The sequence below is a fragment of the Bactrocera oleae genome, chromosome 4, assembly GCF_042242935.1.
Source record: "Bactrocera oleae isolate idBacOlea1 chromosome 4, idBacOlea1, whole genome shotgun sequence".
Classification (NCBI taxonomy): Eukaryota; Metazoa; Arthropoda; class Insecta; order Diptera; family Tephritidae; genus Bactrocera; species Bactrocera oleae.
Window position 1 is genome coordinate 53,284,073 of NC_091538.1, and position 17,852 is coordinate 53,301,924.

Below are 17,852 nucleotides of genomic sequence, written 5' to 3' on the forward strand. Positions count from 1 at the left end.
GATTTATTATAATTAGTAGAAAAATTTTATTTAAAAATAATAACTACCAAAAATTAAAAATAAATAGCGCCTAAGCAACTCCTCCCTATTGAGTTGTAAAATGTTGCACTGGTTTCTGGTTAGAAGTCAACGTTCTGAAAAAAGAACACGCAACTTTGACAGCCCGGACAGAAGGTAGAATAAATGTAACAGTTTTGTGAGAAAAGAAAACGTTGCCAGTTGTTGTTGTTCGATTCACGACTCTCCAAGCTGTAATGAATCAAAACAGCTAAAAGTCAATTTTTAAGTACGAGTTAGATAAATCGAATTTACTACAATTAAAATTTAAAATATTTAGGTTCTAATTGGTATGCATTTAAAATGTATAGAAAGAGGAAACTAAGTGTATATATTTATATTTCATTATACTACTTGATATTATTTATATATATATATTTATGGCAGTCTTAATTTTTATACAAGTTGCTTCTGAACTGAAGACAGCTAAAATTCAAGTTAGCCTTAAACTGGAAATATTTTAATACTTTATACACAACACATTTTTAAATATAAATGATCGGCGTGACGAGCTGAGTCGATTTAGCCAAGTCCGTCTGTCTGCCTGTATATACGTGACCTAATCCCTCAGTTTTAGAGACATCGATCCCAAATTTGTACACGTGCTGCTTATTTGTCAGAACCGCCGATATCGGATCACTATAGCGTATAGCTGCCATACAAACTGAAAGATTGGAAACAAGTGCTTGTATGGAAGAATCCTTCATTTGACAAGATAGCTTCTCGAAAATTGACATGATTTATTGCCTAAAATTTTTTTAAAAATTTTGAATAAAAATGTGAGATTGAATCACTATACAAACTGATCGTTCCAAATCAAATCTTTGTATGGAAAACTATTTTATTTGAGAAGATATAATATATGTTGCAAGGCAACCGTACATTTTCTGACTAAATTGTGCAGATCGAATCACTTTAACATATAGCTGCCATACAAACTGACCGATCAAGTTCTTATTTGGAAACTTTTATGTGTAAAGGAATATAATTCGGTGCAAACGAAGTTAAATTCTTTCCCGTTATATTATATGTACATGGTTAAAAAAAATCATCAAACAACTTTTTGAGACTCACATTCATTAATAACGTTTATTCTGGGCCCACAAATAATCTAACTTTTTCCCCAATAAGACACATTACTTTATTTGTCCATACATACCAACATAACAACTTTTTCAAAACTCAATTATTTTTCAACACTTTTTTACCATAAGTCAATCACAATTTGCTGTTCAAGTAACAATTTTAAAATTACAATTACACATTTGAATTAATATCTAATAACAGTAATTATAATTCGTTTGATAATTCTAAATTATATTATTTTAAATTGACGAAGATTTGTAAAGAAATGCGAACTTTTGTAAACGCGAATACATACTGAGTCCGCCGAAACAATTCAACATTTTCAAAGTGTGCTGAAATGTAAATCTTCAAAAATCAACAGCATGTCTGTATGTATTTACATGTTATACGAGTATATGTATGTACATACAGGTCCACGTAATAAACGTATTTACGGCGTATTTGACGCGCAAAACATAACAAATTTTTGTCGCTAAGATGTTGAACGCAGTGACAGGAAACAAATAGTGTTGATAATAATCGTCTGGGCATTTTCGTACTATGTATTGTTTTCAAGGATTATGTAAATGCTATTTTGAGTTTTTTGCTGGTCTGTTAATTATACTTGCAACATGCAACTTGCAACAGTATACTAGTTTTGTTCACCTAACGGTTGTTTGTATCACCCATAACAAATCGAGTCGAGGATGGTATTATTAAGGTTTCATGGGGCTAATACAAAAATTTTAAAATGGGCGTGACACTGCCCACTTATAGAGAAAACCCCATATCTCGGGATCTACTCTACCGTTTTACACCATATTCGTTGTATAGCTTTCCTCTGACATTTCTATGTTAGTGTGCAAAATGGAGGAAATCGGACTACAATCACTCCTACTTCCCATATAACACAATTTTAAATTCCATCTGTTTCTCTCATATTTTAGTATGCAAATCAAGCAAAATTAATGTATCGGTATACAACTTTACGCGAATAATGCTTTTAAAGTATGCCACCTTATGACCAAAAAGACCAAATGTGAACGCGGTACATTTAGTTGACTTTTTACCGAAAATATCGGTCAGTGTGTGAGATATATGTATAACTGAAATTCAGAGAGGATCCTTTCTGAATAATAGTATGTCTATGTATGTCTGTTTGTCAAAAATGGTTTGAATCGAGTCAATACTTCCCTTTACCTACCTAATATAAAGATTTTTTCGAACATCCGCTTCATATGATTGGTGATGGTAGTATGTGTGGTACTTAAATAAAACCCTGAGAACATTTTATTAGTCTGTGGCTTATTAGAAGTATGTGGTATTGCCAAAATAGATTAAACCCAAGTCCCAAATACTACATATAATGATTTTCGTTATTGTAACAAGTTACATGTCGGTCAGTGAGTATTATTCATATATTGAATTGTTTCAAAATATGTTCTAGAGTATACCTGAGCAATGTCAACACAAATACAATCAGCCCGTCCCTGTCTCTATCGCCAATATACCCGGTAAAAAAATTTTCGTCTTTCCACCTGTCTTTTAACCGTTTAGTTTGGTCAATCAATGAAGGAATTTGCCGGGTTTTGATTCTTGCAAGTTGTAAGAGTATAAAATATTTGGTTACACACGAAATTATCCCTTCTTTCCTTCCTTACAAGTTTTAGTAATTTTTGTTTAAATCTGTTTATTTGATATATAACTCTCCGCATAAAGCCAGTTAATAATTGTAGTTTTGGCCGCCGAGAATCATTTCATTTTTGAGCAAAATTCAAAATTTTTTCAAAGTCTTTATTTTGTTTAATTTCACTTTTTGCTGTGCTTCTTAAAAATGAATTACCATAAAACCTTAAGTTTTTATTAACAAATTCATTAAAAACTGAAAAGCCGAACTCATCTTATCTGTAATGGTGATATTTGTCGAACAGTTCGAGTTGTATCATATAGATGATGTTAAAACTTATTTAACTGCTTACATTTGTTTCGAATAAACGCATATGGAAAGCTGTGCTATTTTTTAAAGAATGATGGTTCGCCTGAGAATTTTGTGTATGAAGTATATAATAAAAACCGTAGATTAGGTTAATATATTGTCATTGGTAATTCGATCTTTACTTTAGCATTATACAAGTATAACTCTGCCGAAGTCTAAAATTTAAACACAGTATCCCGAGGATAATCCGAGAATGTTATATACGAATTGAACGAACCTCAAATTTGCATACTAACAAAAAGAGGAAGACCTTCATTAGTTTATGACGTCACCAACGTTTTTTTCTGTCTATTCAAAAGAAAGGTAACGGAACGAAACTGTCGTAATCTCTAGTTTTATAATTCCTGATTTGATCGTATCTGTTAAAGCGTTAGTGATCAATTAGGTCAATTGGTCGACTTTAACGTTTTTGTATATACCATGTGGATATTGGCCACTACACTGTTATTTCTCATCCCGAAAATCGCAGAAAAGCCTGAGTAGGTACAAATATGAGTATATGAAGTTAAGTCATGTTAAGTGGTTTTCAAAAAAGATGTGTTTTTGTGTTCACTTCGTCTGTTCTGACCTATACATTAACGATATTTTTTCAAGAAAAATAAACGGTGAATATTATTTACATATTTGGCAGATATTTTTAACTATTTTCAAAGCATCAAAGCTATGAGATTAGCAATATTGGACCACGAACACAGGTTTAGTGACTGGATCGTGCGATTTAACACAGCTGGCGTTTTATTTGTGGCCTTGGAAGAGAATATTCGGCGCGTTATTGCTGACATGCAGCCCCAGTTGATGGAAAAGATAATCGAAAATTGTGCCTCTTGTCCGGAATTTATTCGACCCATCAGCGGCAGTCAAATGCACGAAATCATTTTTAAAACATAGTGGCGCAAACGCGTTTATAGTAAAGCTAAATTCTTGAAAGAAAAACACCCTTTATATAAAAAATTGTATCTGCTTCGCTTGACATATTGTGCCTTATGAGCTGAGTAAAGACTGAATAGTCCTTCCGCATAAAAATTACCTTTTACATATTCATATTCTAAAAAGCCATAAGAGTAGGAGATTATTATGAATCATAAATAATTTCAAGGTCTAAAAAAAATTTTTTTTTGAAATGATCTGGTCAGATAAAGCCCAATGCCTAGATATCGAATTAGTTTTGAATCATTGCTCGTTTTAAAAATTCGAAAGTTTAAGGTTAGGAGATCGCCTTATAAAGCATCACTTGACAAGATTCCGCTATAGCGTTGCAGAATACAAATAAAAATTATTATAATAATTATTTGCTTTAATCACTAGAATAATTAGAAAATTGTGTGCCACCTTAATTGTCTGCAATATTATAATATGATTACGCAATTAATTTTTCACAGTACATTTATTTATGCCAAAACGTCAACTATACTATACATATGTATATACAAGACTAATATTGCAAATCATCAGCGAAAGTGCTTAAACTTACTTAGGTACATATGTATGTTTTCAAATACTCATAAAATCACATTTAACGCCAATCAACAAAATCAAATTACACACGAGAATCAACAAGTTTGATTTACGACGAAAAAGCGAGAAAAAAAAACAGCAAAGATATTAAAAATAAAAGAAATAATGCCATATATATGTATATAGATACAGATGAAATTCGATAACTGTAACTGAAAGTACAAAACGCATGCCAAACAATTTAGCTCGTGCCTCAAATATCATAAATAATACAGTAGATTAAGTTTACGTTCACTCCACTGACCTTTAACTAAATGAGATAAACATTTTCCGGCGAGTAAATAAAAAACCCCAGTATACTTATATGTGATGATAAACAGTAAATGCCGATTTAAGCAAAACATACTATATCTCCAGTAAGCTAAAGTTTGTGCTTATGTAGTTAGTTCTGTCTAGACTCCCATATTTTCACAGAAAGTTTATATGAGACCCTGGTTTCAACCACAAAAAAGTCATGACTTCTAATCGATAAGGTAATCGATAACTTATAATATTATATATGTTATCAAGGAACATATGCAGCCATATATGCTAGATATATTTTGCGCTCTGAAACGATTGATATGATATTTGGTGTCTTCATTCTAGCACTCACCGACTTTTTAAATATTTTACCTATTAGCTACTAATCTATATGCATAAAGCCATAATACCCTTCATAGGTGCATTTTTTATAACAGAAAAGGTAAAAACAAAGATCTTTAATATGGTTTTGATCGTTCAGCATTAATGGCAGTTATAAGCTATAATGATTCAATCTGTACGATATGTTCAGAGATTATAACGATGGTCGGCATAATAATCAATGCCAAATTTTCGTGAAGTTACCTTGATAAATAAAACAAGCAAAACGTTAACTTCGGTTGCGCCGAAGCTATAATACCCTTCACAAATACAAAGGCCCCTTACAAGAACTTGATTCGTTCAATTTGTTTGGCAGCTATATGATATAGTGATCTGATCTGCCAATTTCTGTGGAGAATAATTTGTTGCCTTAAGCAATATCTCGTGTCTAATTTCGTGAAGATACCTCGTCAAATAAAAAAAAATTCCATACAAGTACATTATTCTGATCGTTCAGTTAATATGGTGGCTATATGCTATAGTCGTTCGATCTATACAATTTCTTCGGAGATTAGATTAATGCTTTAAATAATAATACATACCAAATTTCGTGAAGATACCTCGTCAAATGAAAGAGTTTTCCATACAAGCACTTCATTTCGATTGTTCAGTTTATATGGCAGCTATATGCTATAGTCATCCGATCTATACAATTTCTTCGAGGATTGGATAATTGCCTTAAATAATAATACACGCTAAATTTCATGAAGATACCTCGTCAAATTAAAGAGTTTTCCATACAACGACTTGATTCCGATTGTTCAGTTTGTATGGCAGCTATATGCTATAGTGGTCCGATATCGGCCGTTCCGACAAATGAGCAGCTTCTTTATTAGAAAAGGACAGGCGCAAAATTTCAGATCGATATCTCAAAACTGAGGGACTAGTTCGCGTATATACAGACGGACAGACGGACGGACAGACAGACGGATATAGCTAAATCAACTCAGCTCGTCACGGTGATCATTTATATATACTTGTATACTTTATATGGTCTCCGACGTTTCCTTCTGCGTGTTAAAAACTTCGTGGCAAAATTAAGTATTTCAATGAACATTTATAAAGAATATTTAACATTTGTTCTACATATTTTTAACTTTTTAAGAGTAAGGAAGCTCTCCGTATTTCATCTGGGATCTACTTTATCTGAAGAATGGGTTCGTCATAGTCTGCAGTTTGGTTTGATATTATTCGTTAATTGGGTATTATCATTTCTTACTTTTTATCCTTACCTAATGATGTTCCTAGCGAACGTGTGTCTACTCAACAGACTAAAAATTAATTTTAAGCAGTTTCGGAGTTCTAATGTGTTTTACTAGGCCCCCAAAAATGATATTAAGACTTTGGTCGATCTACTCGCGTATATATACCGACAAATATATGATGGTCCTTTTTTAGGAATGTCAAAATAGAGCAGAATTCTAAGCATTAATAATGGAAGTACTTTTAAAACTGGAAATACTTTTAAAGGCTATGGTTAATAGTTGGGATAGTCTAGTATATTTTGGGGTCCTAGAAAAATTGTTCGTAGAATATTAAAATTAGTTTTCTTGTTTCTTGCTATTAGAAGAAATGGTTGCGGTTAGACATTTTCCATGGCTCTCAACTCGTCTAACTTCTTAAGTCATACAAGTAATATATTTAGGTTACATATTGTCATTAACGTCATCTAGGAAACTAGTTTTTTTCGACTGGATCTAGCCATAGAAAAGGCTTTTTAAATTAATTGACTTGAGTGGGGTGGTTGAAAAGGTGGTTAGTATAAAGCGAGGACTCGCTGCATGCAAACTTACATAATACTCGTTGCTTTCGCTACTACTTTGTGCCGCACTTTGTATGTCAGCGGTCGAAAGACTAAAAAGAAGACGGTGAAAAATATATCTGTATGACTTTGGGGCTTCTAAAACGAGAATTTCTTAGAAAATAACGGTATATTAGTTCAAAATCATGAGAATAGAGTTTTCGAGAAAAGATTTGTTGAAAGAATACGCCTTTAATATGACAAAATATAACATTGCATAAAACAGCACTTTCGAAAATTAATCGTTTAAAATTTACAAAATTATAGCATCCAGTCATGAGATCGGAAAACTCTATTTTATTACTATTTCTTATTATTTTGCCAAATCTGTTAAGCTTATAAATACATAAAAAACAGATTTTTGCCATACCTGCCGATAAACATACATGTGATCAATAAATTATTCGCTGGTTTGTTGAATAACTCCAACAAATACTCGATAAGATTAGACACGTTCATCTAACACGTAGAGAAACGTGCAGAGTCACTTGACTAATCGCTTAATGAACGCTTCGCGATGATTTTTTTTTATCACTATTTTGTAAATAACGGCATATAATAAGCGAAAAATTATATAATGCGCGGAATACCATATTAATAATTTATATATATGTATGTATATGCACATACATATGTAGGTTCTGAGCGTCATCAGATTTTAATGCGCCTTGGTATGAATTCACTAAGCATTTGCTCATCCATTTTTTGTTTTTACAACAGCTGACCTAATACGTTCGGAAAAAATACACAATTTTGACAAAGGCAGTGTTTTGGGGAATGCTCAAAAAATTATAAATGCATATGAATTGAAATATATGCATACCAGCTGATCTAATTTGATCCGAATTGACAAAACACCAACATTTTCACGTATTTTAATACAATTAATTTTAAAGGCCTTCAAAATAGGCTTATCAGCGCCAACTTTCCAAACACTTGTCATAAGCCTTGGCACGTATTTTGGTACGAGTCTAGCATTGACACACTTCATACCCAAAACAATAACCAAAATGTATTAGGTCGACCCATAAGATCTGTTGACATCCTCTGATGCCAACACGACGATTTTTAAACACTGTTTCTCTAACGATGTTATCATCATTGACAGAGGTGGGTGGCTAACTCGCATGAGGAAAGTTTGACTTTACGATATGGTCTTTACGAGACCAGTCAAATTTGATCAGTTGGTATGTGTATGTAATTGTGCCTGATAGGAAAGCAAGCTGAACTAGTTCAAATATAACGAGTTGGTCTATTTTTAGTGTCTACTGTAGAAAGCCACACGGCTTGTCATCTGCAGACACAGACATATTCTAAAAGAGATTATATTTTTGCCAAATACACGTTTTTTAGTAATATATATACTACTATATATATATATATATACACATGTATCTATGTATATGTATTTATATGTATGACTATATATTGCTTTGTTTGCTTTTGACTTCTTTCACATTCTTCTTTCTCGAATTGCATTAATGTGAATTTTTGCCAGTAGTCATAGAATAAATAAATACTAAACTGTTTACACTACGAAGTTGTTGAAATTGACACTCACACATACATATATACATCGGTACATACATACATCATACATACCTATGTATATATATATTGTACATATGTTTGCTTTAGTGGTAAAACAGCAACCCAACCGTTTTCAGGTCTTTCGCCAACTGAGAATCAATTAATTTGGTTTAATTTTGCACTCTTTTAATGGTTTTATTTTTTTTTTCTTCGCTTTTCAAGGGGTCACTTTAAGATGTGTGTATGTCTATAAGTATATTAATATTATAAATTTAAAAAAAAGCGTTAACTTCGGTTAATATGCTATTATACAATTATATATATGCTATACTGGTCCGAAATCGGCGTTACCGACAAATGAGCTGCCATTTAAGGAGAAATGGACCTGTACAAACTTTCAAATCGATATTTCAAAAACTGAGTGACAAGTTCGCGTACATACAGACACACATACCGATATGACTCAAACGACTGAGCTCTATATTTTTACAGGGTCTCCGACGTTTCCATCTGGATGCTACAAACTTCGGATCAAATTTAATATACCCTGTTCAGAGTATAAAAGTGGCAAAACCATTTAGCTAGTTAAATTTAAAAATAACAAATAAATAAATAATTAGAGATAAAAGAGAAGAGAAATTAAAACATTAATTAGTTAAAAACTGTTAAGAAAAGAGAAATAGCAAATCCAGCTCATATAGAAATGTATTTACATGAATGTTTTTGTAGTTTGCAACTTTACTTTGTGGTTAACAACTACTTATAAAAATTATATGGTATATGTATATGTGTATATGTAAATATGTATGTAAAACTATTTCGGCACACAAAAAAGTAAACCACATGTAAATAAAGTAAATGAAAGCTCAAAAAACTTAAGAAAGCAAATGAAGACGCCAAAAATAGCAAATTAAGAGACTCAAAATAAAACAGAGAGGTCATAAAAATAGTTTTGTACACATAAAAAAATCGTAAAATTGTTTTCTCCCCGTTATTATGCTATTTGCATATGCACCCAAAACAAAAATACAAATGTAAGTACATACTATGTACTATGTACAAGAAAGCACTTGCTTAGCTAAAAATATTAAAAAAAAAAACATATTTATAAGTAAACGAAAAAATATGCATAACTTTTTCTCGTTTTTTGTGAACATCTTTATGATTTTGTTAAGTTTGGGTTAGAAAAATTGTATTTTGTTAAATATATTTCACCATTGAAAAATATATGTATTTATAAAATTTTGAAAATCGGGAAAAATAGTTAAAAAAGATTAGCAAATTACTCGATGCTTAAGAACATATTTCAAAGACAAATACATACGTATGAAATGTTGAATGCTAATTATCTTTACTAGAGTTCTCATTTAAGAATTCTCATTTTAAGATTTCCTTGCTTGAGTAATCTCCGCTCAAACTTGCTTTGCTTAGGAAATCTTAAAAAAAAATAAAAATTATAAAGAATAAAATCTGTGTTATGTCTCTTGGCAAATTAATAGTATTAGTCGATATTTCTTTACCAAAGATGATAGAAGCAAAACTGTGATACGCTACGTTAAAAACGGAACGAATTGTCAAACTAATAATTATCAACATGGCGCTCCACTTAAGTAAGTAAGATCTAGTAAGAGGACGAAATTGTCGTAATTTTTATTTCTATCATTTGTACTCTTTACAAATGCAAAAGAACTGCCTGGACCTAGTTCTCGGCTGATGTTTACAATGAACCAAGCAGTAATGTTAACATATAGTACGATCTAATATGATTCCTTCAATTTATTTTCGTTTCAACTTTTGTACATTATAGAATAGTTTCCAACTTTTGGTAACCAAAAACGATTATGAAACCTAAGGCTGAACGCACAGTGGCGTCGAGAGCATACCTAAGAGTACTTGAAAGTGCAAAACACAAAAAAATAAATTCATAGAGAAACTCACATATTGTATAGTATTAAAAATATATATTGCTTTACTTATTGCAGCTTGACACTTATCTCTCTTTCATATTCTGTTTTTTTTTTATTTTTATTTTTTTATAAAATTCATTCTATTAATTATGACGTTGCAACCAAAATAATTTTATTCCATGCCCTATATATTTTACCTTATACATATGCATTTCTGTTTTTATTAAAGATATGCTCTGATTAGAAACAGTGGGTAATTAATACCAAAGCTATGTTAATGTAATTTGTAATCGGTAATTAGATTCAAAATAATTATATTTCTCAGAATCTCAAGACATTCACTTATATTTATATTGAATAGAATTTTTTTTATCTATTTTTAACAAATTTTGTTTGACTTTATGAACAAAAAGTTAATTTTCTTCCAAAAAATCCGGAACATGAAAGATAAGTAGCGAAAAAAGAGTTGAGTTTGACTTTTTTTTTAATATTTTTGACATTTTGATACAAAACACGGTTGCAAACTTTAGAGTCATACCATGCACTAGTCTCACGCCGTAAGTTAAATCATTTTTACCACATCTTTAATCAGCATGTTACACTGTGCAGATGCATAGTTATTAGCATAAGATGTTTAATTTTTTTTTTAATTAAGTTTGATCAAAACTAATATATGTAGCTATGTATGTATGTGTGTAATTATATAAGTTTAGCTTATTTAATTCTAATTTAATAATATTGCTTCATCTTTGTTGTTTTTTAGGTAAGTCATTTACATTTTCATGCAGTTATTTTTATTGCTTCGACCAAGTAAGTTTGTTTCCATTTATTTAAGTTTTTATAATTTTTACAAAATTGAAATTTAACGATAAAATTTACAAAAAAAAAAGTTTAGAACTCTTAGATTATATGATTAGAAAATTATTAATTCTAAACCCTTCAGAAATATATTATTTTCGAAAGTTTAATAAAACTGATAAATATAAACATATAAATTGTTAATTAAAATATACATTTGTTTTTGTACAAAACTATAACTAGGAGTGTCGTTTTACTGTTGCAGAGAATGCGTGAAACCTATGAGCCAAACCAATTAATAAGCAAGCAACGGAAGTTTCCCAGACCATAAAAAGATATCAAGTATTTCAATGCGTTATATTAAATTTTTTATTTTATCACTTCAGATTAGATCAAAAGATGCATAATTAAATATTAGAATAAAAAAGTTGCGTAAGGAAAGTTTATGACTAGATAGATTGGTATGGCTGAGTCTTGTAGGCATATTTTTAATAACTTTTTGTTTACATTGAAATATTAAGTATTAAAAAATTTATTAATTAACTACGTAATATAAGTGTACAGTGGATTGAGTCAGAAAAAAAACGAATGTTATATTTTTCGCTTGGTACTCTGCAAAATTGGTTGATAGACGCCACTAAAAAGTCTCTCCAAGTATGAGCTCTTAATTGTAACGGGAAGGTGCTCCGCTCTACAGTTTTCTATTTTTTTCTTATTACCAGATAGAAAAATTCATATCTCGCTTCCTATCCTTAACTATTTGAAAAGCTTTTTTGTTTCATGCGTTTCGTAGGAAATTGCATGCTCTACAACAAAAGTATATGACGATTTTTTCGTATACCTAACCGTTTAAAAGGTATTAACGCTTGAAATTTGATTATTTTAAAGCAAATTTGAACTTTTCTAGCAGATAACAAAAAACAAAATAGAAAACCGTTAGGCGGAGAACCTTCGCGTTACCATTAAGAGCTCATATTTAAAGAGACTTTTTTAGATGTGGCTATCAAACAATTTTTAGAGTACCAAATGAAAAAAAAAATTCGTTTGATTTTTACCCACGCCATAGCCAACTTACACTCGAGGTTAAAATCATTTTGTTTAGAAAAAATTTTTTTTGATCTATTTAATTTTTTATTTATTACAAAAATATTTAAAAAATTGATTTTTAACAAAAATACGGTTATATCTCCGCAAACAATAGAAGAAGTGGTGTTTAAGATGAGTTAACTAAAATTTAGCTGATAAACTTGGCATTTATGTGAGTTGTTTATTGCTAAATACCAACCAATAAACTCGTGTTTGCGGCAGATTACTAAAGGACTTGATAACTTCTACATAGGCGCTTACCGATGATACAAAAAATTTAATAACTATTAAATTTTACTTAGATTTGTTTCCTAAACGTTAGGGTCGTAAAAAAATTAATCGAAATATTCAAATTACAACTTAACAGTCCGATCAATTATTAAGTTGTTTTAGCATTAATTAGATAATTTATTTACATGAATTTGAGCAATTAACATAATGTAATACTTTATACAGGTGAAAGAAATACATAGATATGTGTGTGTAGTATTTCTTCTTCCCTCGTATAAATATAATCTCTTTTAACATATTTATCGATCTAATAAACTTTTTAATAAAACTAACCAGGCCACTATGGCAATATTGTTTGTAATTTGCGAACAAATAAGCTGAATTATTAGATGCATACACCCACTGGAATATTTAGCAACACCCCAAAGGGGCTTGGCAACAAAGTGCATAATATGTCCATATGTATTGTATATATATATATATAAAATATATAAAAGTGATTCACTAATATAGTCGTATATTCTTTCGTAAATCGATATTTATTTATTTATATATATATGTGCTTTATATTATTTTTTACTATACATATTTACTTATTTTGTTACATTTTTAACAAACAGCAGCATCAAGCAAAGTATTAAAGAATTGCCAAGTTTTTCTTGTGCAAAGAAAACTACGTCGCTAAAAAATATTTTTTGTCAACAAAATGAAATTTTTAGCGAAAATAAATGACACCTAAACGTTAATATTTGTTTATTAAAATACAATTTGCATATATGCTTATATATTCGTATATATGCTTATATATGTTGTATCGAAAAAACATGCATAGAGAAATTTGTAGTACTAAGTAATCAGGCGTGAATTGGGCATTTTTAGCAAATATACTTGTCGCAGCAGAAATGTCAATTAACAATGTGCACATACAATTTTTTCCGCAATAACTAAGCCTACAAATACATGTATAGGTACATATATACATGTACTATATAGTGGGTTACCGGCATCCATTAAATACCATACATATCGGTCACTTATTCGGAAATGAATTCCATTTAATGTTAATTTCGATATTTCGGGCACGATAAAGTCAACTTTTTTTAAATAAAAAAAAAAAACAGAATAACATTAACTTCGGCTGCACTGAAGCTACAATACAATACCCTTCACAATTTGTATGGCAGTTATATACTATAGTAGTCTGATGTGCACAATACTATCGGACATTGTAGCGTTACCATGGATAATAATCTATGCAAAATTTCGTGAAAAAACCTTGTCAAATAAAAAAGTTTTCCATATAAGAACTGTGTTTGGATTGGTCAGTTTGTACGGCAGTTATATGCCATAATGGTCCGATATTGGCGGTTTCGACAAACGAGCAGCTTCTTGGGGAGAAAAATACGTGTGCAAAATTTCAGATCAATATCTCAAAAACTGAGGAACTAGTTCGGGTATATAAAGACAGCCGCACAGGCAGACAGATAGACAGACGTACTTGGCTAAATCATCTCTGCTCGTCACGCTGATCATTTATGTATACACATATGTGTATGTACAAGTATATATTTTAAAGAGTAGCTGACATTTGCTTCTGGGTGTTACAGACTTCGTGCCAAACTTATTATACCCTGTTCAGGGTTTAAATATTCCATATCGTTTTTAGCAATAATTCATACCACCGAGAGAAATTTTACCTCTAAGTTTGTTATTAAAATCTAAGCTGGCATCTTAACTTAATGTCTGCTGAAACCTGAAGAATTCTCAAAACAATATTTATCGCCGTGAAATTATAAGGAATTCCAAACCTAATTAATTGCTATCAGTTAGGTCAATGTAAGAGGAGTTAAAAGCTGAGACAAGCAATTTGCGTTAAGAGACTTTCCGTAATATAAAAAAATAAAAGATATTTACTCCGGTAGAAAAAAGTATTGCCTACTCAGATTTAGATCAGCTGATTTGACCGAAACTCAAAATAGAAAACAGGTCAGTCAGGACATCTATTTCATTAGCTAACAACTATTATTATTTTCTACGAAAAAACTAATATGTTAAACAACTTCAAAAAAAAATTTGTTCAATAAAGACTTTTCCGAAATTTCAGCCAAATAAAATCAACCCTGATAGTTCCACGGTAGAACAAAAGTATATTTCTTTAATCGCTCTCTCTGTCCATTGAAACTGTCTCTGGCACTACCATTTTTTTATAGATAACGGTATAATTTCGTGAAACAACTAGAAATAAATATTGCTGTCTATTATTTAAACCCCTAAGAATGTTCAACAATTGGCAGATTTCAAGTGGGCATAAATTCTGCCTTTTAAGGACTTCCGTGCAGCTATTCTAAAAACATTAGAATATGAAATTTATAAAAAAAAATCAGGCCTATATTGTTTATGGCTTTTTCATAAAGCTATAAATATATCTTTCTAATATAATAGTTTAAGGGTTTTGGCTTTTTTATCAAAAATGTCGAGTCATTAATACTTCGGAATCCCTGGTTTCGCCGGAAATGAACTAAATTTAAAATTATTAGAAACATTATTGAAATTGTAAACTTTACTTAAGGTATCAAATATAAGTGTCAACAACCTTCATAACTCTCAAGGCACTTTTATAACTTTAAAAGCAATCGAGCGTAACAAATACCAGACCCTTAAAGTTGAATTTATATGCCACAGCTTCAAGATTCTATAGATTAAGTTAGACTAGGTGATTACTGTTTCGCTGGTCATTTGTACGAACCTCGAGCGAAACTTTCTTAAAATTGTAATGAAGAAATTACTTGAAATATTTGCTACACGAGCTTGAAGCGTTATAAAACCCAGTTATCCAATTATAAGATCAAAGATCAAAAATGCGCGCTAAAAAGTGGGACCGCAGACATAACTAGACCCTATGGCTGGTTATAGTAGACTAGTACTTCTCCTGAACTGCCATTGGGCTTGCAATTGACAGTAGATCCGTACATTTTTTATAAAATAATTTTTTGGATGAAGAGCTTACAACCGTCGATTTCCGAGTGAGACAGAGAGCTACATTCCTTACTTCAAAATGAAAAAGAAGTTCAGTAGAATAGCAGATATCCGCCTCGAAGTATTTGGGTAGTTTTAACAACAACAACAACAATTTGTTCACCTTAATATGCTGCTCAAGCGGCCTTACCTAACGTTTTTCTCTAATTAGGAACTTTTTACAGCAAAAACCTGTATTTAGTCATTATACTTAAGCATTAAAAGCATTTGTTGGAGGCGTTGCAGTAACCCATAGCGGTTTTAACGATAACTGATAGCCAAATTGCCGATAATTAGCATTGGGTTTATTCAGTTATTGCACCTTGGCGCAAATACGAGCGCACGAAGAACAAAATTTGACACAAAACACGCGCTTCTTGTTAATCAAACTGAGAGCACATAAAGCAAATTGTGGCATGCGTATCAAACACACATACAAACTTATTTTAATGGGTGTGTTGTGTGGGTGTTTCAGCTGTTATATCACGCGTGAAAATCGATAGTCATGACTGCGTTGGTTGGCAGGGATAATGTAAATGTTTTGGTTGTTGTTGTTATAATGGTTATGAAAACTGTGAATTCATTAAAAAGTTTAATTGCAACTTGTGCAACTAGTGCAGCTTCTTTGCAACAAAAGTCGTGTCGCTTCGTCACTCACCTCTGTGGCAATTTTCTCTTGCAACTCCTTGCCGGTGTGGCCATACTTGCTGCGATCATCTAACCACACCGTGTTGTTGTAGTATGTTTGTTGTTTCGCCTCGGTTAAATTGGTGGTAGTGTTGTTGCTAGTGTCGTTCTCGCCACTTTTGCTTTTCAACGCTGTCGTCGCTTTGCTATCTTTGCCGCTGCCGCCGTTAAGCCCGTTGCCATTCGCCGATTCATCCAAATTCTCGACCAAACTCAAAGCAGTCGCTTTAACACGCTTACTCACAAATCCATTAACGAGCAATGCATTTAAATGGGCGCTTTTGGACAACCACAAATTTTTAATGGACGAAGAACTTTTAATCATTATTTTTTCACACGACACTTGGGGGGAAGAAAACGGTTTTCTTTTGAATTTGACAAGCGTGCGTTTGTTTTTTTGTTATTGTATATGTTTTTTAAATTATTTTTTTAATACTTTTTTTGAATTTTTTTTTTTCAAACAATTTTTTTTCTCAATGTCTTTTGTGCGTCTCTTAGTTTTTACTTGCTTTTCCTGCAACCTCCGTGCGAAGGGGGCGAAGCAACAAAGTTCAAACAAAAGTGTGTAGAGATATTTTCCTAATTTCTATTAGACTTTTCGCTTTGCTTGATTTTTTTTCCGCCGATTTGCTGCGAACTGCTCAACGCGCACACACGTTACAACAAATTTATGAAATTTTCGTCGCTAAAGTTTTATGTAATTTTAGTTTCAGTAATTGAATTTCGTTTGTTAATTTCGTTTAGCACTTGAGCTTGTTGCTTAGAGTTTTTTCTCTTGAAAAAAATTATAATTTTTTTTATTTTTGCTTAGCACACGCTACAACAATTGCACTCCTTACTTGTAGATTTTTGGCTGCTTTGCTGCGTTGGATGACAAACGGTCACGTTGGCTTCTCACGAACTACTGAACGGCCGGGTGAACTCTTGGCGCTCTTGTATCTACCGAAGAAATACAACGTGGGCCGACTGTCGGCGGCGATGTGTAACACACACATATCCACAAATACAAAATATTTAAGTACATAAATACATACTTTTCATATAAGAAACTATACTAGTTGTGTGTAAATATGTAAATATACATGTTGGTTTGTGTATGCAGAGGGGCGCGCACACTCACCACATTGCCTCGTTTGTTGTAATGCCTCTGCCTTTCACAATTTGCTCACCAATTTTTTTTCTAGTCGCCTTCAGTCATTTCTATGTGTACAAGCATATATGTATGTATGTACATATATATGTATGTAATATATGTATACATATGTACAAACAAGTAGGTATGCTTTTATGTGTTTGCACTTTTCTCCACAAATTCTATGTTTGTTGCTATTGTTGGCTCATGCTCATGCTCAGTCGCGCAAACAGCTGCTCTTATTTGCTGCGAAACCTCAGCGGCGACTGCGATTTGGCCAACTCGTCCCTACCTAGTACTCCCAAAGGCGAAGTGTTCTATATAATTCTTTCTATGTTTGTATGATTGTATGTATGTATATATATACATGAAATATATATATATATATATATATATGTATGTATGTAT

General features: G+C 31.6%; 1 protein-coding gene across 7 annotated transcripts in view; it reads right to left on the reverse strand.

Moving 5' to 3' along the window:
• The window catches only part of GLS (glutaminase), a 55,806-nt gene extending 38,578 nt beyond the window's left edge, over positions 1-17,228 (reverse strand). For 2 of the 7 annotated variants that reach the window (XM_070109287.1, XM_036363223.2), the window contains exon 1: positions 16,284-17,228. In XM_070109287.1, coding sequence (XP_069965388.1) covers positions 16,284-16,637 — 354 coding nt within the window. In that variant the 5' untranslated portion in view covers positions 16,638-17,228. The other 5 variants (XM_070109285.1, XM_036363224.2, XM_070109288.1 and 2 more) reach the window with 5 other exon arrangements.
• Between the last annotated feature and the right edge of the window lie 624 nt (positions 17,229-17,852).